A 26119-nucleotide genomic window follows, 5' to 3' on the forward strand; every position below is an offset into this window, starting at 1 on the left:
AAAAATGAGGTGAGAGCGCTAGAAATGACATGGCAAAGGCAGCATCTTTGAAGGAATCGGCAGTATTTTTGTCAGTGCAGCAGGAAGCGGTACTTGATTACCTGTTAACTAGTGAGTATCCCATCATTGCTAATTACAAGGAGAGGTTGGCTTGGTTTCATGAAGACTTCAGCTAAAGCTGCCCCCCCTCTGCTTTAAAATCTTTTATTTGCTCTTTGTCCAGAGCTGTTCTCTTTTCATTCTGTCTGTGCTGGGAGCCGTGTTGGGTCCCGTTGGTGAGATGACTGCCGTATAGGTGCAGTCTATAAAGCATGTAACGCTCTTTAAATACGCAAGGTGTAGCCCAGCAGTACCTCAGCTTCCAAAGCGAGTAGCGGCGCACAGCTTGAATTCTCGGGTTGTAGCTTACCAGAAGCCGCGTAGATAGGTGCGCTCCTACGGAAGCGAGCAGCGAGCCTTGGTCGACCCCTTTTCCTGCGCGTTAGCTGCAGTCTCTAAGCCTTTGCCGTGCTGACCAACCAAGGAGTATTTGAAGATCCGAGTATTAAGTGAAAAATGAATGTCAGATAACCCTGCCAGAAGGCCTTACTGCTTTATCAAATGCTTATGGGCAAACTTTATCAAGTAATTTCACCATTCTAAGGAGTTATAGAAAAAAGCACTTGATTCGTACAGAGATCTTTTAACATCTTCTAGCATTGCGTACACTTGGCTATCTGGGGAGTGGCGAAACTGAGCAATTGGAGAAGGAAAACATGGGGAGAACTGTAATACAAAATAAAGCAGGCCTCAAACCAAACATACCCCTTGGCAGGCTGGACGTTACGAGGCCGGGCTCGTTGTGCAGGCTGTGGAGCTAGGGCAGTCCTGCAGCGTGTTCTGCTCTGTGCTCGCGGAAGGCCTGTCTCACGTGCTACGTTTCTCCTGTTTTCTGCAAAGAAGCTCTGACAGAGGCATCCTCAGTGAACGCAAGGGAAAATATTTGTACTACTTAAAAATATAACTCTTTTAACAGGAAAACGTAGATACCTTCGAAGAAGTGAAGGCTTTGTATCACTCTGGGTTATGTTTATCTTAACGAATTTTATTTTTGCTTGAATTTAATTTCATTGTCAACATTAACATTTGCTGCATCAAAGAAAGATGTCTCAAAAGAAGATCCACAAGAGAACAGAATGCCATTTTTAAAGAGTTTTAATCCATTTTATGCGGATACAATTTTGTGGGTAGCAAAGTTTAGAAAACTGCTTAAATTGCTGAACAGTAGGGAAGACTTCCTGCATCAGGGATTATTAAATGCCATGTAATTCAGGGTGGGGATGCTCTCTTTCAGGTTAAACATGAGGCAAAGACTTTATTGATTTTGACTGTTAAAGGGTCCCGTTAGGATCTTAACTCCCCTTCTCTGTGCAAAAATGCAGTAGGATGTTGCATAGTAACTTACTGTCCAGGTTAATGTTTTTCTTTGGAGTGAAGTGTTCTTCCCTTACACGCCTAACTGTGTGCAGTGTTTCCAAGTGCTGGTAAATGCTGAATTCCAAACACGACTGAAAGAGACACCTTAGAAAAAAAGGGGGGGGGGAGCATCGAGTTTATCTGTAAAATACTTTGAAGACTGCGGGTATCATGTAAATGCATGAGAACACTGAACAGTGTCTTCCTTCTGCTTTCAAATACTATTTATTAGTGTACTTGAATGTACTTGAACACAGTTTTTGGCATGCATTTCACAGGAAAATATACCCTATTTGTCAATGTGAGAGAGGGAGTAAATTTGAACTTGATTAAACAATCCCGAGTCTGGGTTAAGCATTATTTAATTTAAAAGCAAATGTTGTGGTACATTAGAAACAAAGCAGAACCTGTCTTCTGGTTTGAAAACTATAAATTAAGCTTAGTAACGCCAAAGCGCACAACAGCGTGTTTATGTAAAGCAATCCTGTATTTAATAAAATGCGTATCATTTTGGCTTTGTCTAGGAAGCTGTAGATTCATTCATATTTTTATAATGTAGCATTAGATATCTGTGTATAATCTCAGTGAGAGGAGAACAGGGAGAACTGTGTATGTTCCATTGTAAAAAGTTTTCGGATGGGGTTGGAAAATCCTTGTTGAATAAAATGGAAATGCTTTGTGGGAATTTATCAATATTCTTGAACTTCCAACAAACAAGACATTTTTTTAATATGGCTAACATGGTGGTGGTTCCATAAAGGAACGCTAAATATCTTAAGCTTGAAAAGATTTGGCAGTGTTGAACTGAAATATTTTGGGATGTGTCCCTAAAAAACATCTAAACTTCTAGCTTTCTTCCAATTAAACAACATTTTAGGACTGTGTAATTTCTTACAGGATGGACTTCAAGAGTTCTCCTTTTGGAAAATAATAGTATTTCTCCAAGCACTTCTGTATCGGTTCCTTGTTCTGCATGCAGATAGTGGCGCAGAGTTGAGCAGCATTGGTTACACAGCAAAATTTCCCTGATTCATTTACTTATGAACATTTGTGGCATGATGCAGCTCGCATGAAGCCATGTAAATTGGGCCCTGGATCAATCCTGTTTCCAAAAGCTGTTCTATCGGGTGTGCAAGCTCAGCAGTTTACTGGTACTGCTATATGCGATAACTTGTTGTTCCGTAGTGCTGTCATTTGTTGAGTCCGTTGGACTCCTTGGAGGTCCAGGAAGATGCCTGGCTGGTGCTCGTTGCAGGCCTGGGTTTAGGCCTTATTTCCAGAAGATGATGCTGGAAGTGTAAGAGGTCATCTGGGAAAATGTTAAAGCTGCCCTAGGGTGAGTGTCGATAGAGCAGATCTTAAAAAAAAAAAAAAAAAAAAAAAAAAAAAAGTCAAGCAAAAGAAGGGTGAAACCATCAAGATTCAAGTTTGCTCTCTGCTGTCCTGTGATTGTCTTGAATTTTGTAATTTCAATCTTGCCTTTTACTTGAGGCCTATTCTGGTCATTTAGGATCATGTGCCTCTGGCAGCCAAAGTCTGGTTATGCAGTGTCTTTGAGCCGGTTAGCATATTCCTCCGTTCTTTTTTTTCCCTGTTGTATGTTTCTGTGAGTCTGGACTTGTTTTTTTTTGTTTGAAGAGAATATAATTAAAAAAAAAAGCATTCATGCTGTTCTTAAGCTATTGCAGTACATTTTTCTGAAAGAAATGTTTTCAGTGCAGAATAAGAGATTGCACTATGCCTCATAGAAATTCCTGTACGATTTGTTGTGTATTTTTTCAGGTATATTATATTCTAATATACTCTTCTCTAAGTATCTTTGAGAAGTGTTTTTGAAACCCCGTGAATCAGATTGAAAGTTACCAGCTGGACAGAAAAATTTTACTTTCAAATCTATACTAAATGAATACCTAGCTGAATGTACCTTTTTCGGGGATGGCTGAATTTGTTTCTAATGGTAAATAGGCTAGCTAGAGCTTCTCCTTCCCATCGTGCTCCAAATCACTGCTGTCCTTTGCCATAGCAGATTGACCAGATCTGACATGGGTCTCTAACGTAACCATGTGATTGTGAAAATCCAGGAGCTGAAGAGTTAAGGCACAAATAAAATCTCAGGTTCAGACTGTCAGCTTAGATAGTGCTTAGCAAGGGTCGAGGAAAAAAAGCCAGTTGTGATTTAGAAGAAAAACAGTGAGATTTGACCAATTCCATGGAATACCTTTCTTAGCCCCAGGGCAAGTGGAAGTGGTATATTAACCAAGGAATAGAGCAGAGGAGGAAAAAGGCCAAATCACATTTCTTTGAAACAAAGAGGCTTTTTACCAGGAACAAGCCTTGATAAAAATTACAGTGGCATCGCAAGTCATTTCACCCGCTCTGCCTCAGGCTATATTAAAGCAGTGAGGAAATAGGGGATGCGGCAGCCCTGAAATACAAATACAGGAGCCCCGGGAGCATTTTTAGTATAAACAATCCCTTTTAGAATAACGTGGTGGCTTTAAATAGGGCCAGGTGTGGGTGCAACACCTAAGATTGCTTTGGAAAAAAGCTGCGGTAAGTAGGATCCTGTACCTCTGTCTGTATGTGGGTGTATGTACTGCAAACAGCCCATCTTCCCCGTGTGTCCGTGTTTTCGCATACTGCGACTTAATGCAGAATCTAGAGAAATGAGCTTCTAAATAGTGATGCTGCCAGACTCTGTCGAGAGAAGCTGTAAGAGTACTGTGCTGTGATGGTGAAGTTGAATGGGTCTAAAGCAACAGCAGCGATCCAGGAATCAGGTGCCTTTGCGCTGGAGATCGTGAGATTCCCGTGAAGGCGTCAGCTCCGACTTAGTTGCTTGACGCTCACTCAGTGCTCTTGGGGCAAGTCATCTTAACCCATCTGCAGAACAATCAGAAAACCTACCTGTTTAACGATAACTGTATTTGTTCATGAAGTGTTAGCAGAGGATTGTAGGTAGTGTTATGTTCCACAGTCATTTGTTGAACTTGCCATCGTTCCTCTCCTAAAATTTACAGGAAGAGGTCTAGGAGCGCTTTCTCCATCAGAAGTGACTTGTAAACAGGCTTCAGGGGAATAAAGCGCTGGGATTAAACACGTGCTTAGTATTTTGTCAGAGACTTTTGTTTTTCTAATAGAGAGGAAAGCCTGTCTTTAAAGAGCGCTTGAGCGACCAGGAAAAAAAATGCAAAAATAGCAGTGTCCGCAGAGAAGTGTTCACAGTGCAAACGTATTGAAATCAGGCGATGAAAAATGTTGAGGAAAAGGAAGAGATCTCTGCAGCAAACTGGATTTAAAAAGCAGAATTGTGTTTCTTATTGCCGTCTCTTGTCCGGTTAAAATTCCAGTTTTTCATATTAGTGAAGCATTTCTGTAATTCAGAAAACTGGTAGCTGGAGGAGGAAGGGTTTTTTCGGTTGGTTGGTTTGTTTGCAGTTTGGCTCTCCAGTCAAATGGTGGGAAATTTTTGGTAGGCATCCCGGTCCGCTCCCGTGCGTTTTCCCTAGCTGGAGGTTTGAAATCGGACGTGGGGTGGTGGTTGGTGGAGTGGATTTAGCTACGGGGGGGTCTCAGCCGTGAAGGTCAGATGCAAATCTGGGCCTCAGTTGCCATCTGCAGTGCTTGCCTGTTTGTTGTTGCCGTGTTTTTCCCCCCTTAAAGCCACATTGTCTCTTTATGGACAATTACTGTTAAAAAAAATGCTGGTAATTCCCCGTTTAATAGGGAAAGGACTGAAGAAAGGACTGGCGGCATGGTCCCGAGGCGCTCCGGAGTACGCTCGCAGGAATGTTGGTGGCCGACACTGTGGTTTCAAACCCCTTGCTGTGCTCCCCAGGCCTCTAGAAGGAAGTTAGGGATGTGCAGGAGCGTTGGAGTAAAACCCGGAGCCAAGCAGGGGCTCGCTGCAGAACCCCACAGCGCTCTGCGCGAGCTGTAACCGGATACGCGGAAGAGAGGAAAGCCATTTCCAGGTGCCTGGCCGCCTTTGGATTCTCCTGGCTAGTCCAGCCTCTCCCTGCCCAGGGAGACCGGGCTCTGTGGTTAGCTCCTCTTCAGGTGGGACCTCTGCACAGTCTGGCTGGAGACTCCAGGGTTCCTCTCTGTGCCTGGTCGTGGACCTGGGGCAGTAACCCGAGTGACACAGGGTTGTGGCCAAACCACATTTTTCTCTTTAGGAAAGGTTTGAGGATTGTGAGTGGAAACTCAGGAGCAGCAGCCAAAGCCAAGGTACTTTGCAGCAGAAGGTAAAACAAGTCTGCTCCCCGAAGTAGCTGGAAGTAGCTCACTGGAATATCATCTGCCATGGGAAGGCAGAAGCACTCGGATTTACTGCTAACCCCCAGCAAGCAGCCGGCAGGGCTAGCACCGAAGCCCCCGGCTCTGGACCCAGGATTCAGGTCCTGTGCGTGCAACGAGGAACAGTCCAGCTCGGAGCTTGCAGCACATCTCGAGCCAGAACTATCCAAGAGGAAATAATTCCAGCGCAAAAGCTGGTGTGGTGCCGACTCCTTGTCTGTCTTCGGTTCTGGTTAACCAAAGATCTGCTGTCTTCTGTGGGTAACAGGCAGCGCAGGTTCTCCAGCGTGCCCGTTAATGCAGGTGTATAAAGGCTCCAGGGAGTAAAGCTTCAGCTTGGTGTTGGAGGACCCTTTGCGTACGCTGGTTTGGGAGGATCTCGGGCAGCCTCTCCTATACAAAGAGGAGGTTTCACGCAGATGTTAACTGAGTTTCAGGTTTGGAAAAAAACATGATTCTTGCCTCAAACCTCAGGGTTTGACCCTACTGCAAAAATGCATCCTTGAACTTTGTGAAGCGAAACTCTGTAGGTCTCATGCAACTCTGGAGGACTCAGCTCAGTGACAGGCTGGAATTTATATTCTACTAAGAAGTCTTCAGCTGAAATGGTTTGATTTGATTTTACCAACACAAACGCTGTGTGGCGGGTAATTCGGGAACCTCACTAATCAGCAGGGCTGTGTGTTCTATTTCTGATGTTCATCTGCTGCTGATAATTAAAAGCACGTGAGATAAAGATAATTAAAGACTCTAAAAGTTTGTATTTTGAAAACTTTCCTGGGATAATTCTTTAGAAAAATGCAACAAGTTTCACAAGTTTCTTACCTTAAAAACAGTATCTGTAGGTGGTAGAAAATAATCTGAGTACAAGGCAGGCTTGAAATGCAAATCTAGAAACTCGGTAAGTTTGTACATATCTGAATTAAAAAAAAAAAAAAAAGAGGTTATGATTGTCAAGAAAACAATTTACAGAGTACAGTGTTACTCCGGTAAAAATAGTAAGAAGCAATTTTTCACTGTTCTTACAGAGCTCTGCTGTTTATTATGTGATGTAAAATTGGTGAGCTTCAGTGGAATTTTTCTGACTAGGAATGGAAAATCCAACTTATATAGCAGCATTAAAATGTGTGCCTGTGTGCCTCTGAAAATAGAGCTCTGCTTTTGACATCCACCTCACGGCTCAGTCCTCTGTCCTGCATTGATTCACTGATTCCCTTTTCATTCTCTATAGTCTGTTGACACTGTCCCTTTCCTTGCTGTGCCCTTCCTCCTCTCCTCCACGCCTGGGGTATGTTTGTCTGGCGCACGTTAGGAAATATAAATTGCTATCGATTATTATTAATATTTAGCATGTTTGCAAAAATGTCTTTTCCCACTGCTATTAATCTGTTATGTTAATAATGCCAGGACTCCTGTTCTGGACCCTGGGGAACCCACAGTGAGCGGAATGACAATGAGACGGTGACAACAGCCGAAAAGCTTTCACTTGGCAGAGATGTGAATTCCAATTGCAAGGTCTCCTTTTGGAGACTCACAAACGCTTTATTCTTGTTCTGCGGTCTGACGTTCAGGACTGAGGGAAATATCCAGCATCATTTGTTAGTTTTGGGAGACCTACTCTCACTGCATTTGTTTTTTTTTATTCTAAATAGGTAACATTTCTTTTAGCAGAAGAATTATCTTGCAATCATTTTAAAAGTTCTATTTTTCTACAGTACCAGAAAAGACATTTCTATGGAGAATTTCTGTAGGTAGAAATGTTAGATGTTAAAGAGAAAGTACTTTGTAGTAAAAATAAGCAAACCAGTGAAAAGCAATTATAATTTTTCTCTACAAACTGGGACATTTTCTTTAGACATTCATCTCATCCTTTCCAAGTTTTTCTCTGTTATGTTATTTTTATAGATTCTTCTTCACAAATCTTTATTAACAGTATGTGAAATACACTGTACTTTTCTTGTGATGCCTTATTGGAGTTATTATTTTCTAAATAGTTTAGCCACAGAAATTCCAAAGACAAATATTTTTTTCCAGTGGCTTCAATAATGAGATAGTTTAGCCCTTTTTTCTTTAAAAGAGCCCGCTTCTTTATTCCGCGTCCAAATATGCACTGAATTATTTTTTTTAGTACAGGAGAATTTGCAGAAATGTCATCTTAAGTTCAAATGTAAAATAAAATACAGGAATCGGAGATGATCAGGTGAAGCGCAGTTATAGACAACATAAGAATCTGATTCTAATAGGCCTATATGTGGAAATATTTTTGATGCCTGGCTGAACTAGACATTTGCTGGAAATATAATACTGGCATTTAGTGGAGAGTTATTTGGACACTTTCCCTGCTGGTTTTACTAGAGGAAAATGCGTATTAAGGAACACTTTGAAATATTGTTACAAGCTTGATTCTTCATTTCTGCCAGCAGAAATCCCTTAATAAAAGAAAAAAAATTATTTTTTTTACTTAAAACTAAAGGCACTTTAAATCCATAATACCTGCTCTTTTTACAGCCAAGGTCTGCAGAGACTATTTTTAGAATGTTCTTTGAAAAATGTGGCCAATTAACTCGTCTGCTTTTGTTTCTCATATCGCGTGTATAAATTGTTTTTTTAATAAAAGAACTTGAATCTGCTGTTGCTGTGAGAGGTATAATAATTACAATAAAGGCAAAACAGAACATGAACGTGAAACATGGGTATACGTATTAAACATGGAAGAGGTGTTATGTGTGAAAATGCTCGTTTTTATCTGAGTCTCCTTCCTTTTCTTTCCTCCTGTTTCCTTGACTCACTCCTCCCTGTCTCCGTCCCTGAATAATTCTGCGGTTCCTTCTATTCTGCAGGACTAAATGTTTTTTAATGTGTTCGAGGGCAGTTCTACGTGAGACAAAAGCACAGGGAAGTTGCGTGTACTATTTCTTTAAACGCTACTCGCAGAGGCTGGATAATTTGGATGACAGATTAGGATGCTCAAATACAGTAGTGGCTGCGCAAGCTCTCTGCGGTGAGGGAAGTGTGTGTACGGGGAGCTTGCTCCTTTCCGAGATTTTACACAGGAGACGTATCAAAACTTGCATCTGCTTCAGACCTGATCTCAATGACATTTATAAATATGAATTTTCTTGAGTAGTCTCTCCAAATGAGAGTGCCTTGTGATCCTGTAATTTGCATGAATTTATCAGATCGGGTGCTAATTGCCACAAAGTGATGTTCCTGAGTTCTGATGAGAGCTTGGGAATCAGATTCTTGAACAGTGTTGCGAGTTGCATCCCAGCTGGGTTACCTGGCCGTTGATTTCTACGATCCTTTTTACAAAGTCACCATCTTACTGCTTCTTGAGCATTCCTGAAATACTGTAGTTCATAGTGTGTAAATAACACATAAGAATTTAGAGAACCAAATTATACTGTTATAAGGGAAAGCAGAGACCGGTAAGCTAAGAGAGCTTGAGTTTGGATGTCTGCTAGAGGTGAGTCAGAAGAAAATCAGAGAGACAACTGAAGGGAAGAAAAATAGTATTTCAAGCTGGATATTCCTAGGTATTTTCCTCATCTGTTGAGGGGGAAGAAGCAGACAGAGTTACACCAGCTTGTAGCAGAAGGGTCCATTAGGCTAAAAAGTTAAATTCAGGCTTGTGTTAATAATATAATCGCTCAAAGATAGGGGCAGATCGTGTGGAATTCCTTTGGCACAGAGGCATGTTGGCCCATCCGCGTCTCATTTGTGACCACTTACCTCCGTGTACGTTTACTCTCTGGGACTCTCTCTCAGCTGTAAAAGCTTGTGAAAAAGAGAAGTTTTCGTGAATGAATGAGTGAAAGAGAAAGAGACATTTCTAAATGATCATTTAAAGTAGAATCTAATTTTCCCTCCGTGAAAGTTAGAGTTGGGTAGAAAACCTCTGAGGGCTTTGTTGTGTACTCTGAGAACCGTGTGGACCACTGGTCTCCGTTGGGTGACCAGCTGTCTTCCTCGCACTCGGAGCTGGTTATCTTCAGGAATAACTTGGTGACTGGGAAAGTATTTCCAGGTAAACTGAGTGACGGTGTCTCATTCAAGATTATGCATCAGCTGAACACCTTGACTTTTTTGTTGGGCTGCTCCTGCTTAGAAGGTAGGTAGGCTGCGGAAGACGTGCACCCTGGAGGATGCGAGCCTGCCTGACGTGTGATGTCCTTTCAACAGCCGGTCCCAGTCCACGGCGCTGTGCTTGCTCTTTGTGGGAATCGGGCTACGTAACCAGGGAGAGAGATTCGGCACGAGTAGGGACTGAGTTTCTGACCTCCTATTGTATTTCAGCTGTGGCCATCAGGTGGCAATCTGATCACTAATATCAGCCAGCGTTCGGAAGTCACGGTTTGGATGGGTGCCCTTTGGTGCCTCAGAGTGTCCTTCGTGACTTCTCAGTGTGTCTTCCAAGTTTTGGTCTTGGCTGGCAGTCGGCTAACCTGAGCTGTCCAGGCGGGCGCGAGAGTGGGGGCAGTAGGGTTCGCGCAGAATCCGGAACGGAGCAGGGCAGGACCAGCGCGGGTACTTGCTATAGTTTAGCTGGGGTGAATTACAGACGGGCAGCACAATATTCAGAGGTAATGAGCCCTGTCGCTTGTTGGCAGTAGTTAGGCACATACTTGCTTAAATGTGAGTGTTCACACTCTTGGCTAAGGCTATAATGTTCATGATTTGCTCCAGCTCTACTGGTCTACAAGTCAGAGGCAAAATATGGGTTTTTTTTATTATTACTTTTTATATATTTTTTCTTTTTTGCTGATGAGACATTTTGAGTGTGCAGCAAATAGAGGCAGTGTCCTGGCACCTCAGACTTAAAAAGGAAGAAGTTCTTGTTTTCTGTAGACATGAAATGTTCCATGTTTTCTTTTTCATATAACACTATAGCTAATGTTTTGTTTGTTTTCTTTTTCCTTCCTGGGGAATGCTTCCGAAGGGAAATGCACACCGTGCGGGAACGTCAGTGTGGAACCTGTCAGTCTGTCGCTGTGGCGTTCCCGTCTTCGGTGCAAAGGCGCAATTCGGCGTGCGTCTTCGTATTTCCTACCCTTTTGCTCAAACACCTTTCCTGGGCCTGAGATTCCGTATTAGCCTCCAAAAGCATGTATGAATTCACTGGGAGCCTCTGATTGTTCTCGCTTAGCAAAGGAAGGTTTTTTACATGTATATTGCGTTTGTACAACCCAAATTTACAAGAGAGTCCTCCTGACCTGGCCGCAGTGTGGACCCAAGCCTGTGGGTATCCTATATGCAAGTGAAAAGAGCCATTTTCTGTGAACATCCACATCTTACGCTGCCTGCCAAATTTTAGCTCGGAAAGTCACCGTGGGTCAGCCAAGAGCCGAACTTGCCGTGGGGCGGGAGGAAGTGCTGCGGCTCGGCCCTGCGCTCCCTTTGCTCTTGCTGCGCCGTCGCTCGCGGGGCGCTCCGAGCGCGGGAGAGGGCTGGGCCCGTCCTTACGCCTGGGACGGGCCGGGGGAATTCAAGGGAGCTTGGGCGCCCTGGCTGCCTGGTGCGAGTAGATCTGGAAGCCTCGCTAGCAGAGGCGGCTGAGGTGTCCTGTGCCGTGTTTGTCAGCGTGAAAGTTGCTTAGTCATTTCAGGTAAAGAGGAATTTCCTTAGTGCAATTTATAATAACAAAAAACACATTAAAAATCCCGCACGAAACCTGCCCCCCCAAAACGCCGCCACTCTGACACGTTCTTTCCTTTGCCAGCATTTCCTTTACCATTGGATTTTTCCTCTCTCATTGCAAGTGCTATGAAGAGTATTCATGAGGTCTCTCCCCAGTAATAAAGCATCGCTGTCGTTGTTGCAGAAGCCTTGTTGGTGTCGCACACATTTTAAACTTACGCCCGTATCTGATTATCTGTGGAAACAGTCTTTCAGTGGGTCTTTTTACTGAGTAATTCTGCTAGCGAGCTTTGAAGGACGGAGTGATTTGGTTGCGCGACAATAACAGGGCGAGTAGTATTTCTGCAGCGCTTTTCACGTAGCCAGGCATCCCGGACCACTGAAATACCTGCCACTAGAAGAGGGGCGGATGCAGGCCGGCACGCTTGTCATCGGTGAATGGCAACGTCCCACACAGAGCACTTGAGTAAGAGCCAGCTACTTTGTGATGAGACTTAGTAGAGCAAAGATCTTTCCTAAACAACAAGATAGTCTCTTTATTCTCTGCTTTTTTTTTTTTTTTTTTTTCCTTTTTTTTTCCTGGTTGTGTTATCTCCAGAGCTATGCTGAGGGAACACTGAGGATGGTAAATGATAAAATATGCTGCAGGTGCAATGTAGAAGATTCTGCAATGTAATGCAGTGATTTTAGCATTATCAGCCTTAGGCTGACCAGAAAACAGAGGCTTAATCCTTGTTGGAGAACTCTTGTTGCCTGATGGACTTGTCCCAGATGCTCCAGCTCTCATCAAAATTGCCCCCTGCCCCCAGCTATGAATTTGCCTAGAACTCCTGGAATAAGCGTGACTTTGAGGAGAACCTCAGCACAGCTGTGGGTTTGAATGACGTCTAGCTAACCTCTGTGGAAGCTCTGTCCCAGCAGGCCGTGCCACTTGGGAAGGAGATCCGGCTTACAAAGCGAGCAGCATGAGTGCTTTTAAATACGTGTTCCCCGAAATACGTAGTTCAAACTGAATCTCTTTGTCTCATTTCCAACTACTATTCTAAACAAACATTTAAATGTATCTGTGTGACAAAAAATAATCAATCCCGAACTGTTTACAGGTATAAACTCAGCAAAGTTCTATCCCCGTTGCTTTAAGGTACATCATTTATAATCATCCGGTAAAGCTGTGTGCTTTGCGATAAACTTGTTCAAATCCTTTGGCAGTGGGTGATGTTTGTACCTCCGCTGGGAGTTGTTACAGCTCCTGCACCACATTGCCTTGTGTTTGGTATATCTTCACTAGAAGGAACATGATGCATGGTCGTCTTGTTGTTCCTTTGCGGCCGTGTCCAAAACCCTCTGTGGCAAGGCAGACTTCACTGGGCTGTGGAGCAGAGAACAGAGCTCTGCCTGCTGCCTCCCAGGCTGTGCGCCTCCGGGGATCCGTGGGTCTTCCCCCAGTGATATCCTGACCGGGGTGGCTACGGCGGTCGGAGGCACAGGTATGGAGTTGTGCTGCCCCAGAGCCCACGGCCTCCGGGCAGATGGAGCCTTGTGCCCATTTGGTGCAAGCAGCTCTGCTGGGCAGGATGCAAAAGGAGAGACAAGTACAGGAGCAGCTCTGTTCCTCTCTGATTGTCTCGGCCGTTTAAAAATGCCTTATACAAGTCACTGCTCTAAAGACTGGGTGGTGGGGCCCGACCCAAACTGATTGCAGCAGCTGAAAAGCCAGAAGGAAAAGATACGTGTGTTTCACTGATTTCTCCTGAAATAGGCAGTCCAATATGGGTTCAAATTCAGAGAAATTTAAAATTTAATCAGGGCTGGCCTGGCTGTCCCACATGAGAGACTAGATTAATGGTGTTCAGTAGTGAGCTTTCTTTACTCTCTACCTGTGCCATTTGGAATTTTTCACAGGTTGTGCTCTAGTAAACCTAGTTTTGCTTTTCAACTCAGTTGGAATTCCTGTTTCTTAAGTGCAAAAGAGGCTAATCATAGAGTAGAAAATAATTTGACTTGCTAATGCCAGGAGAGAAAACATTTATAGCAACCACAAGTATTTGCAGGATTATGGAGTGTATAATACTCATAAAAGCTTGTTTCTGGTGACATGTTTGAGTAAGGAGGGTTGCACTTTTTAGGAGAGGAAGCGGTTGTAAGTTGTAGCAGGAACCTCTGTGCATGTCTCAAAAGCTGGAGCAAAAAAGGTTTGCAAATGGCTGAAAATCCTCCTCTTCAGTAAAGTCTGCCAGAGGTTTCTTGGGCATGAACTCAGGAAACTCTCTATATGAGGTCTCAAAAAATGAAGAGGAGATTTATCTTTCACACAGAAGGCGTATTCTGAGGATATAGAGAGGCATAGCATGTACACCTTAAATTGAGCCCTGCTGTTACAGCTATTCTCCCCTGATTTCTGTTCCTGCTTGGCAGTAAGAACCATCTTCCATGCTGCAATGAAAATGGATTTTTGTTGGGTGCTCTTCTCCCCCCGCCCCGATTACATCAGAGGTCAGTGATTAATACGCACTGTGGGAGTCCTCCTCGTTTCTGCGTGGTCCACAATGAGGCGGTTGTTGGACTTGTTATCATAGTGGAAACTTCTGTGCAGTGAAAGCACACTCATGCTGCCTCATGTTTAATTGAGAGATGGTAAATCTGTTCCCAAAATACTTCTACTACTTGTATTGTATGACAAATGTATTTTTCTTTTTCCCTTCATCTGTAACCCTCCTCCCCCTCTCCCTTCCCCCCCCCCCCCCCGCCTTTTTTTCCCTTTTGGGTGTAGAAAGCTCCATTTCCCTTGCATCTGAATGTTGTAACTCAGCAACTGACTCCTCTTGGAAAAGTCCTCAAACACTTCTGCCCTTGGAGTCCACCACGTTCAATCCAAGGCTTCCTCTCCCCTGTGGGTTTTGGGCTCCGTAGAACTGCCTTTTTTCTTTCTTTCTTTTTTTTTTAAGCATGTTCAGAACTAGATTGCTTCTCAAGCCTATTTGATGCTCACACTGATGTTCAGCATCCTTGTAGGTGAGTTCCTGCTTCCTCTGATCAGCAGGGCTGCCCTTCTGCCTCTAAAGGGTGAGACAGGCCGTCTTCAGAGAGCGGCCCTTGAACATAGTACACTTCTGTCCGTGCGGCAGAATCCGCAGGCCTGCTTCTCGGTTTATTTACCCTGAATCTTCACCTACCGTAGTTCTGTCGACCGCAGTAAGACTTCCTGATATGAAGTGCTGGAGCCTACTGAAAGGTCATGCTTCTAAGTTATCATACGTTTGTTTGAAGGGAGTGCTTGGGAATGACTTTGGTTATAACTCATTGCTGGTAATTTTTTTTAAATCTTTAGCAGTTGTTAAGCCTATGCATAATTTTCTGTTTGGTGGAAAGTATTTAACAGCAAATTAATAAATGAGAGCATCTCCATGCCAGTTTCGTTACTACTCGAAAGAATTTCCAGAATCAGGAAAAGAAATTGCAACCGGTTATTTAGCCAGTGCTGGTCACTTGCTCAGAGTTTGCCTTTTTTCCGTGTCCGTTTATTCCTCCAGCTTTGTTGCTTGCCAGTCCTTTTGCAGTGTTCCCCATGTTAAATCTGATTCTGCGCTTCAGTGCTCCTCTTCTGGAGGGCTGCTTCCAGACCTGCCCGTTAGGATGCTGTTTTGGTGTGTAAGTGACCACAGCTTGTGGTACCTTGGGATGCGGTCTCCTTCGGTGATACAGTGTCTTCTGTTTAGTGTTGAGAAAGCTGGGTATTAACAGACGTACCTTTTCGCTTCATGGATGCCAGAACTGGAAGGAAGTAATCCATATTCAATTTCAATTAGTGGCAGAAATTGTGTGTTACTAAGCTGACACACTAGCTAATGGGAATACTTGCATTTTTATTAATTTAGGATTAATAACTATGGAATAGATTTATTATGGTGTAGCTGCAACTAACTTTCAGTAAGGGTAATTTGATGGGAACCATTTTTGCTTTATTCAAGAAATCATAATTTTCTCGCTGACTGGTATTTTGGAATATTAATTTAACATTTTACAGAATTTTCTGTTAAAACTACCATTCCCTTGCCAGCTAAAAAAGCTTATTTGAAAGTAGTACCAGTTCTGCTTCAGTGTGACGTGAGGCATGAGAATATCAGTTCATCAAATTCAATTTAAACTGTGTATTGTAATGCATATGCTAGCCCTGATCTATGCTAGATCAAGGTTGCAGCTAATGTGGCAGGAACTTTGAAGATACCTAGTAATTCCTGTTTCATTTTCTAGTAACTTTCAGGGAATTTGTTTTCTGCTTAATCTCAAAATATCAAAATGCAAGTACTCTTTATTTAAAGAGAACTCTCATTAACACTGCGCTGGGAAGCTGGAACTGAGTATATACGTATACATGTGTAGAATTTTTCAGGTATAGCAGATCAGGGCTAGATACTGGTAACACTCAATATTTAAATGGTTTATGATGCTTGAATAACTCTATTCACTTAAGTACAGCTTATGGCATAGTTACAGTAGTATATCTTTATGATAAAGATGTTAAAATCTGTAAGATACCATGTTCAGCAGAAAAGACCCCGTTTAACAATAAAACACATTCAAGAGAGCAAGTCTGCTGTCTTTGGCGGAGTTCCTTTGGAAAATTTCTCTCTGGACTTAACACTCACATGGATGCGAGGAGACGGGGCCCCGTAACTCCGCCGTCGCTGTGGATCGGCGCTTTGTGTTCGGGGGACGAGGGGAAGAGCTGGACCAGCCCTTCTCCCTTAACACTAATTGCTGTTGGGCGAAAGCGTAACCAGTGGAGCTGCGAACCAGGGCTTGTGGGCCATCGCTGAAAATACCGAAAATAGGATTTATTTTCAGCCTAAAGGATAAGCTGTGTACCACCTTTTGTTCTTGAAGATAGAAAATACTTCAGGGGAGTCCTGTGGTCTAAGTAATGCAGAAGGTTGCGTGGAATTATCACAAATCTTCTTTTCTGTTCTTAAAATCTGTTAGTGACATTCCCGTTTGCAAATCTATTTGGTTTGTCTGCAGTACCTCTCCACATCACTGTGTAGGATCTCTGTAGTGCAGCCGATCAAGTTAGCTGAAGAAACCCCCGGTAAGGGTTTTATAGTCAGAGTGCAGATGCTGTAGTGGGTAAGACAAATTAGTGAAGATTTTTTCTATGACAGCAGCCTAGATCTTTTTTCTTTTCACTCTCGTACTGCTCTTCTGGCTGCCTCAAAAATGTTTCAGAATGATGACTACAATTGTAAACTATAGCCCGTGACCTTGAAAAAGTGAAATATAGTATTTCAGGATTTCCTACAAATAAATAACATGCTACTGCATAGTATGCTTTCGGAGACATAAAAAAAAAATCATGTTCTTGGCAGGGCCATCCAGCCAGCTAGGAGAGAGCGATTGGAAACACTTCTGTCGCAAGTGAAGCCTGGTTAGCTGTGATTGTAGGCCTGCGTTTGGATTGAGGATGACGATGGTACTTTTACAAATTACCCTACTCTGCACTTGTCCATTTACTGGAAAGAAATCTCCTCTGTCCCTCAGCAGTGTGGGTGTTTGTGAGGTTAGACGTTCTCGCGAAGGGTACTGATTCCGATGGGAACTCCGGTGGAAGTCTTGTAGACTGAAGGTTCTTCCCTCTCTGCGTTACCTCTAAGGTAAGGAGGAGGATACTTTCCCGATAAAGGTGATGCACTAAGACCTAGGTTCATTTTCCAGCTCTGGCCAGCCTTGTGCACATGTGGGTGACTTAATTTAATCTCCCTCTATGCATACATTTCTCATCTGTGAAACTGTGTAGCTCTTTTCTGTCCAGGGATGCCTGGTCAGAGCAAATAAAATCTTTCAGCACTATTATCACAGTAGTAATAGTTATATTTCATAAGAGATCTCCAAACAGAAATACACGGGAATGCTGTCTGACTGTGGGAATTTCATTGTATGCAAGTCCAAGGGAATGTTGGTCAGAAAACATTTTTTTTCTTTCTGTGGGGAATTGCAAAAAAAAAAAAAAAATCATATCCTTTTTGGAACCAAAAGACTAAATTTGAAAATGTCCTATGGTAAGGAAAGCAAAGTGAATAATTCATTTTGAAGTAAGTGGAATGTTTGGTTCTCAAAATCTGTACAGCCGGGAGCAGCTTGAGGAGCTCCTGAGAGGTTGGCCTCTTTGGTTGATCGACAAAGGAGTTGGCAGGAAATGAGGCAATTTCCAGCAGAACTGCACCCAGCGAGCAGTTTTGCTGTAAATTCTTTGAAATTTATGCTTTCATGAATCGCTACAGATTCAGCAAACTTTCTTGTTCTGGCTAAAAATATTTTTGCTGAAAACTTCTTAGCCAGCTCCAGTTCAGTGCTCACCAAGCTTTTTATTATTTAGTTGTCTTTCAGTGTGTCATGGAACACATGTCTCATTATTTACTTGACTTTGGAAAGTGATGGAAGGAGAAGGGATATTTGAAGAATACTTCTGGTTTGTACTAGCCAATTTCAAAACAAAAAATGGATGCATGCCGTTTTAGGTTTTATAATGGCATTTTCTTGTAATTCTCTGAAGTACCATAATTTGTATTTGCCAATGTAACAGCTATTTCCTAATTGTTCTGCAAAAATGAAGCTTAAATGCCTTTGCAGGCTTAAGAATATTTACTCTGCTGTTTTTTGTTAGCCTGTTTTCCCCCAAAACACACACATGTTCAGAATACTTTCTGTTCTTTGGTCTAGTGTGACTCCCAGTCCCTTGTAGGCACTGAGCTGAGGTGAGAGGTGCTGCAGTAATGCTGAAGATGTTAAGCGCACAAGAGAAAACGTGTTGTTTGTAACCGGATTCAGTTATTCTTCTGGCTAGTAATGCTAATTCCTCTTACTCTTAACGTTTTATCTTTATTCTGTGCATATCTTATCTGCATATTTTACCTGATTGTTTCTACTATCTATACAACTGAAGGACTGGAAGCAAGAAGCAAGTCCTTCAACAGGAACAGCAGGTGCAGTTCTGTTGCTTCTATGGAAAGACTGTGCAAATCCACATTAAAAAAAAAAAAAAAAAAAAAAAAGTCGCTCCCCTCTGAAAGTTTAATGTCCTGAATAGTGTGAAATTGCATCAGTATTTGAAGCATATGATTTTTAAGCTCTTGGTTTTCTTTTAAAAAGAAAGATATACTGTGATGGTTCTTGTATTAATCTGTTTTTGACTAGTTTATCAAATGTTGCATGGAATAATATCTGTTCCAGAAAAATGAATAAAGCTTTTCCATAGCTTTCTGTTTGACTACTGTAGCACTACTACAAACCACATTTCCATCCTGCAGAGTTCTGTTAAACGATACACGTGTGTGGTTGAGCGTGTAGCAGTGCTCACTGTTTAAGTGCGTATGAGACGTTACTCTTAAATAGTATTATAAACTAGTGATGCCTTAATTACACCTGAAAAAGAACATTCATTGCAGAGTTGCAAGCTGCAAATGAAGAGACATAGTTGGAAGGTCAAATCAGCCACAGCTTTTGCTGAGTGACAGACTGAGCCGAGAAACCTCAAATACCAGGCAGACAGTTCTTGCCTAACTTGAACCACCTGTGCTGTTGACTGCAGTACCTTAGAAACCCGTGAGCTGCTGTATCTGCCAGATAGCGAATCTGGCAGTCTTGTGCATGCGTGGGCCTAGCTGCTACTGGTGTCCTTAAGCCTGATGTCTACCTAAGTCACCTGTGTTACAATCTTGGGATACTCAGGCACAAGCTCTTTTGGATGCTGACAAGGCGATACCATGTTTCCCCGCTCCTTAAAGTACAAGCGAATACCAAGTATTTTCAGTGCCACAGAGGTCAGCCTGAAGCTCGTGATGGTTCTTCCTGAGAGCTGCCCAGGAAGCTAGCAACTCTGGCGAAGAGTCTCTTACTGGACTATAGCAAGCTTAAAACTGAGCAGCTGCCATTCCCCAGGATACACTCTTCAGCACCTCGTAAGGAGGATGAAAGACCTTTGAATTGCTTATGCTCTGTGACTGTAGAATCTTAACTAGGAGTTTGTCTTCCATTTTCCCCCCTCCCCTTCTCTGTCTCCTTCTTTCCTCTACAAAATATATCAAACCAGTTTAAAACATGGTTACAGGAATCCTTGGACACTTCTTTTCTGTATTCATCCCTCTCTGCATTATTGAAGGACAACTGTTATGATAACCCTGATCCAGTATATAACACGATAGGCCTGCAGCTACCTTCTGTCCCATCTTTAAATAAGTCTGAATATTGTGCAACCCATGTGAATATTCTCATCTCAGTTCTACCTGAGTTCTGTGGGTGAGGATTACCTTTTTTCTGCCACTACTTCTATCCGTATAGCATGTGAACTAGACTTTATGAAATTTTGTCCCAAGAAAAGATGTGAGTGTTTCAGTGTCTTTTGTTCTGCTGTTTCCCCTTTTAGGTGACAGCGAGGTTGTAAATAATATGTACGAGACCGACCCTGATCTCCTTGCTGGCGAAAGTGCAGAGGAGGAAACAGAGGACAGTATTATGTCCCCCATCCCTGTCGGACCTCCATCACCCTTTCCCACGAGTGAGGACTTCACTCCCAAGGAGGGCTCACCTTATGAAGCTCCTGTCTACATTCCTGATGACATTCCAATCCCACCAGATTTTGAACTCAGAGAATCTTCGATTCCAGGGGCAGGGCTAGGGATTTGGGCCAAAAAGAAGATTGAAGTTGGGGAAAGATTTGGACCTTACATGACAGTACAGAGGAGCACGTTAAAGGAAACGAACTTTGGATGGGAGGTAAGCATGCTGAATGTGATTAATCACATTCATTTGTCTTCTCTGCAGATTGTTTGTAAAGCTAGACTGAGTTCTGACTGGTCTAGGGACAGAAGCAATGACTTTGCTAATGCCATATTTCCCTGAGATGTTTTGTGTCACAGTTTATGTACACTATTTAAAAAGCAGCAGAAGTCATTTAGGATGGCTTCTTAGGCTACAAATATTGCTCTAACACCATTTGAGGAAGGTTGGTTTTAAATGATGTTGGGTCACTTCTTAAACTGCTTGTCATTTTCAAATTGTGTTCAGAACTTGTCACAATAGAAGAAATAAGATTAATCGCATCATGTTTTGTAGTTGGGTGTGCTACCTTTGACTTCCAGTCCATGTTAGCTGTGCAGGCCTTATTAACTGCTCATAGTAAAATAACACGTATCCATTAACACCCTCGATGTTCCTGAGTTCTTGTTCTGCAACAAGAAAAATAAATACAAAAGTCATTTTCCGTAAGAGCTAAACAGAAGACAGTCTTCAATAGGAAAACCTGCCCAGTCCCAGAACTCCTGTCTCTTTCTCCCTGGGACCGTCCCAGAAATCTTTTTAGTCTCTTCTCCCACTTGCTTGATTTGAAAATATCTTGCCCTGCAGGAATTACCATAAGTGAAAGTCGGTTCTGTGAGCTGTGAAATGCAGCCTAGAGTTGGTGCTCTGTGTCCTTAGTACTATCCCAGTACACCCGACGTCCATGATATAAAATTGCTTCTCTGTCGCAGCCTGAGCGATGTCCCGCTCCGTTACGATACTTGCACTCCCCCTTTCTGTCTGCTGTCCGTTGTCTTGAGGAAGAGGCTGCATGTGGTGCTGCTGGTTCAGAGCAAGGTTTGGCTGTTAGGACTCACAAGCCATTTGATAAACTAGTTCTGCCTCTCAAAATATTAGAAGCTAAGTTTTACCTCCCTTTTCCTCGGTATAAAGCACCATCTCCATCAGCCACCAATACGAAGAGAGGGTTAAAAGCTGTTGTAGTAGTGAGCTGGGGAGAAATTAAGACAGAGCTGAGACTATCAAGTGAGCAAGCCAACAGTGCAATCACAAGAGCCTTGTTTTCTTAGAAAACCAGGCCCATAAGGCCACACGCAATTTAAAATGTGTCTTGTGTCTGATTATATTTACACTCCTATTGTGAAATCTGAAAAATCAGTGAGCAGCTAGATTCTGTGAAGCCCAAAGAAATAGGTCCAGATGTTTTTGTTTACTTTTTCGATGTGTCCAAAGTGCAGGAAAAAGCAAAAGACACTCACTATAAAAACAAAGCTCGACCGTATTTTGTAATTTCCTCTGCAGTATGAAATTTCTGAAGTGCTAAGATCAGGGTTTGGTTGAATGAATGAGTCAAGAGTTCCCTTTTCTCTCTTAGTGCAGAGAAAGAAAGGAAATTCATCTGACACTTTTGATTCTTTTTCCTCAGAAGTTCGTCTTTGTCTTAGCTTCTTTTCTTGTGACTATTGTTATGGATAGAATATTTGATTAGCATTACGATGTTATCTTCAAAATGCCTTTGAAAAAGACTTTTCTTTCCCTGTTAACGCAGAGAAGCACTTTGCCATGTCAGGGATGCAATGGACTACTTGAGAATACCTAATATATTGGTCACGTTAAGATTCTTCTGAAACCAAGCACAGTTCTCCTCTAGGAGTGTGCGGCATTGATTATTCGTGTGCTTTGAGTAATGCAGTAAGTGGTAATCTGAGTAATGCAGGTTTTTTTCTATTACTTTGACATAACTTTGTCTTATATATTTCTGATACCAGTTTCTGTTTACATTTGTATTTTGAAGTAATGTTCCTTATCTCCATTACTCACTGAATGCCAGGTTTGGTACAAACTCTATTAACTTCCATCTACATTGAATTTGCAGTGCTGTTTATTTTTTGCTGTTTGTGACCAAGCTTTATGGTGCTTCTCGTATTTCTGTGGCATTCTTTCGTTCGCTAATTTGACAGGTACGTTTCATATCTGAAAGGAAGGAATATTTGTCCTCCATCAAATGTCCTCAAACACTGTCTTACACCTGCCCTGACACTATCTCTTGACCTTACTTGTACATGTAGATAGGTCAAAGAGTGTTTCACTTCCCTAGGTGTAAAAAGAAAAGCTTCTTCTAATCACTAAAAGCTAAAAGAAGGCTGCTTCTAATCACTAAAAATCTTCATTGTTTCACTTCTGAGCAACATACTTGAATGCTTTCATTTTCTAAACAGGAATTCATGTAATAAATACCATCTCTGCCAGTATGTTGCATTCTGAGCTATTTCCTTTGAGAATAAGATTGGAAAAGCCTTCTGAAATTCAGTAAGCAGACAACTGAAGCAAAAGGAAAAAAGAGAAAGATTGGGTTTTTTTTCTCACTCTGTAACCTGCAACGCATGTTGACTAGACTGTTGCCTCCATCTGTTGAATCTAACAGTTCTAGTTTTGTAGTATGCCATGAGAAGTGTTCACAGTGATCCAAGTATCAGTTATGAACTTCCACCCTAATAAGCATTCAGTGCAGTTTGACATTTTTTGACAATACTTCTCTGTAACCTGTGGTTTTGACTTATGATGACTTGAATGGTGTTTTAAGGCTTCTTACTCATAACTTTGTATTGCTGGCTAATTGAGATAGGAGTACTGTGGTTGAATTGCCTGTTCTATTCGTTATATTAGTATTTTTTTCTGAAGAAAGGTGGTAATTCTGCATAAACAACCTTCTTCTATATCAGTCGTCCTCGTTTCATGTCCTGTAGTTAAAACTCTTGAATGGAACGTAAATGATGCCACTTCTGTCCACCCAACAAAAACCCCTGTGATCCTGAAAACCTGGTTATTTTGGTTTATTTTTAACAGTCAGCAGTATGTTAGTTTATAATAATGTTTCTGCCTATCTATTTACTACTGTAAAGTCTTCCTTTTTGTCATGGGAAGCTTGATATCAGGCTTTGGCTAAGAGTAGTTATGAGTGCCATAGGAACTGGTAGCATCAAAGAATGTGTTTCACCGTATTTTCACCGTATTCACCGTATGCACTCATTAGCAGCATATTAGTTTCGATAGAAAAAACTGTTCTTGTTGTATAGCATACATCGTTGTGCTTAATCAAATTCACTCATATTTAGCTCCTGAACATGTTCCGTAGGCAAGTTTCTTAGTATCTTTGGACTTCTTGTAGTGCCCCACACCTGGGCCCCAATCACTGTGGGTAACATAAAGGATGGAGCAGTGTCAAAGTAGCATCTGCAGGTGTGTGGGAAGACATGTTCTTAGTGCTGTTCTGTGGGGTTTTTTAGTTAAAATTTAGGCATGCTGATTCAGCAGATTGAAATACCATACAAACTTCAAAATGCTTTAGACTGTGCTTTCAACTTTTTTTCTAATAAAAAATAATCTTTGGGGTCTAGAAAATCTGTCATCAGGAGCTTTGATTTGAATATGAATCTCTCAGTTCTATCATAAATAGCTTTCTCTCTTCAAGCCTCGGTAAGATCAGACCTGGCTATGATACCTCTAGCTCCAGAAGGTAACAGAAGAATACCATTTGTTAAAACTTTCAGCTTAGTCAGTATTTCCCCTAATAGCCCCAAACATCATAGGGAATATAGAATCCATGTCTGACCTTGAAAGAAAAGATATTTTTTACTACAGATATTTTTCCCTTCAGTCAGATAGTAGGGATAGGATTAAGATGGGTGAACACATGTCTCGGTTTATCTGTTTCATTTCTTTACTGGCTTGTTTTTTTTTACATGTTTTTCCGCAAACATTTGCTTTCTGCAGTATATTTTAAAAAATATTATTATTATTATTTTGCTGAGAGACAATGGGAATCACATCCTGGTGGGAAATATAGTGAGTGAATTCCAGAGAATTTGGAAGGATTCAGATATGCTCGTAGCTCAGTTTGCTTCACAGAGTACATACATTAATAAAATAGAGTTGGTAGTTTCTTTGCTTTAATTTTTATTTTAAGAGAGAGAGTTTGCTGAAATACAAGAGAATTCTCTTGCACAGCAATCTGGGGCCTCATGAAGACAAGAGAGACTTGCCTTTTACATATGAAAGATCTGTGCTTTCATTTAATATTTTAGGGTGAAGCTGGAACTGTCCTATGAAAGATGAATAACTGTAGATAAATTAAGCAGCTAAGGATGCAGCAAGAGTTCCTGGCTTCACACCTGTGTCAGCTGAAAACTCCTTTTTTTTTTTTTTTTTTTTTTTTTTTAATACCTAAGACGCTTTACAGTGTCAGTGATTCGTAATAGTTCAACCTCCTTGTTCCCACAAAATACAATACTTAAATTCTGTAGTGTGTCTTGGGAGTTTTTGTTTGTTTGTTTGATTCTGGTTTATTTTAGAAATACTTATAAATGCCGAAGAAAATCTATTTCACAGAATTAGCTTTGATTACTGAGAGGAGAATTATATTGTATCTCCTTGGGCCTTAAAAATACAGAAGGAGGAAGGAGAATCTGAACATAGTTCCAGCTGTGATGGTTTAGTATTTCTCAGTTAAAAGAACATAAAACCCAGATTCTCTTGTTTCACTTAAGAAGCTGATACAGTTTTTTTCAAAAAGCAAATGATAGTTAAAGAAGTATCTGAGTTCTTTAGATGAGCAATCTTAAAAGTATCTCTTTCTAATGTTCTTTTAACTTTTAGACTGAAAGGAGGTGATGACATTTCCTTGTAGTATTTCATGTGTCTTCTGATTCACTCTTTTTCTTGGCCTCTCCTTTCCCTTTGGCTTGAGAATAACGTTAGTATATCGCCATCGTTGCTCAGGGAAAGACTTTATGAATTGCTGTTTCCGAAACTACCTTTAATGCTCTTGCAAGGAATGAGCAGACTTGGAAACTGCTGAAGAATGGTGTGCGTGGACATTCCTTAGATGGGGCACGTTACTTACGGAGAAAACCTGTCCCATGCAAGGTTCCTTCACAAATTCTGTAAGTTTTCTTTTGTTAGATTCATTCTGAAAAAGCGAGCGTCTAAGGATTCATATGGCAAACAGGACATGAGGGCAATTTGAGACTTCCTAGGTACACCGTTTGCCACTGGTAGTTGCTAAAAGCAGTCCAGGCACCATTAACAACTCTAGGTAGAATTTATATATAAATGCACTGTAAAACTGCACATTAACTTCTGCTTTGGCCTGAAGCTTGGCACTTAAGGGGGGGGGGGAGAGAGAAGGGGAAGGCATCTGAAGGATGAAAAAAAATTAATTAATCCTGGAAGCTTTCCTCTTTCCAGCGAGCAACTTTGTTGAGAACATCATCACTTCAGTCTTCTCTGCAGTAGAAGGCCTTTGGTCTGGCGTTAAGTGACTATCACTAGGAAGGGAAACACTCAGCTTCTGGTTAACTGTTGGACTCTTTCCTATGAGGGATTATTAAAAGCACTCCATAGGCGTGTTGCTGGATTTTGACCCAAGGAAGAGAAGCAACAAAAGAAGTATCTAGTTAACAACAAAAAAGAGAGAAAAAAAGAAAGGAAAAAAAAAGGGAAAAAAGAAAAGAGGGGAGAGAGGGTGAAGAAATGATTATTGTACCAAAGGCAAAATCCCATTCTCTACAATTAGATTAACAGGATGGGGGTTAATTGATCTGTTTTAACTGTGCATAAAAATGAAAAAGGCATATAAAGACATCCAAGTGACATGATTGAAATGTGTACCATATTTTAGTGCCTCATCAAATGTTTCAACATCAGGGTTAAAAGAGTGAGTCTTTTTTCGGCCCAAGAATGCCAAGATACTTTTCTCTATCTTAGGCACTTCTGTAAAACATGAGTATATAAGGAATTAAGGGAAAAAAAGAAGAGCCAGGGAAAGGGAATGACTAAGAATACCTCCTGATATTTCTCCTTTATTTCCATAAGGGGTAATAACTCATGAGGAATCCGGCAGAGGGCACTTTCTTTAAATAGAACATTCTGATTCACA

The 26119-nt window shown here is 41.7% G+C and overlaps 1 protein-coding gene across 7 annotated transcripts in view; it reads left to right on the plus strand.

The window, feature by feature from the left end:
• PRDM16 (PR/SET domain 16) overlaps positions 1 to 26119 on the plus strand; it is a 332665-nt gene that overhangs the window by 101001 nt on the left and 205545 nt on the right. For all 7 annotated transcript variants that reach the window (XM_062593651.1, XM_062593645.1, XM_062593646.1 and 4 more), the window contains exon 2: positions 19808 to 20157. In XM_062593651.1, coding sequence (XP_062449635.1) covers positions 19808 to 20157 — 350 coding nt within the window. The remainder of the gene's footprint in view (positions 1 to 19807; positions 20158 to 26119) is intronic.

This window comes from Rhea pennata, chromosome 22 (genome assembly GCF_028389875.1).
Source record: "Rhea pennata isolate bPtePen1 chromosome 22, bPtePen1.pri, whole genome shotgun sequence".
NCBI lineage: Eukaryota > Metazoa > Chordata > Aves > Rheiformes > Rheidae > Rhea > Rhea pennata.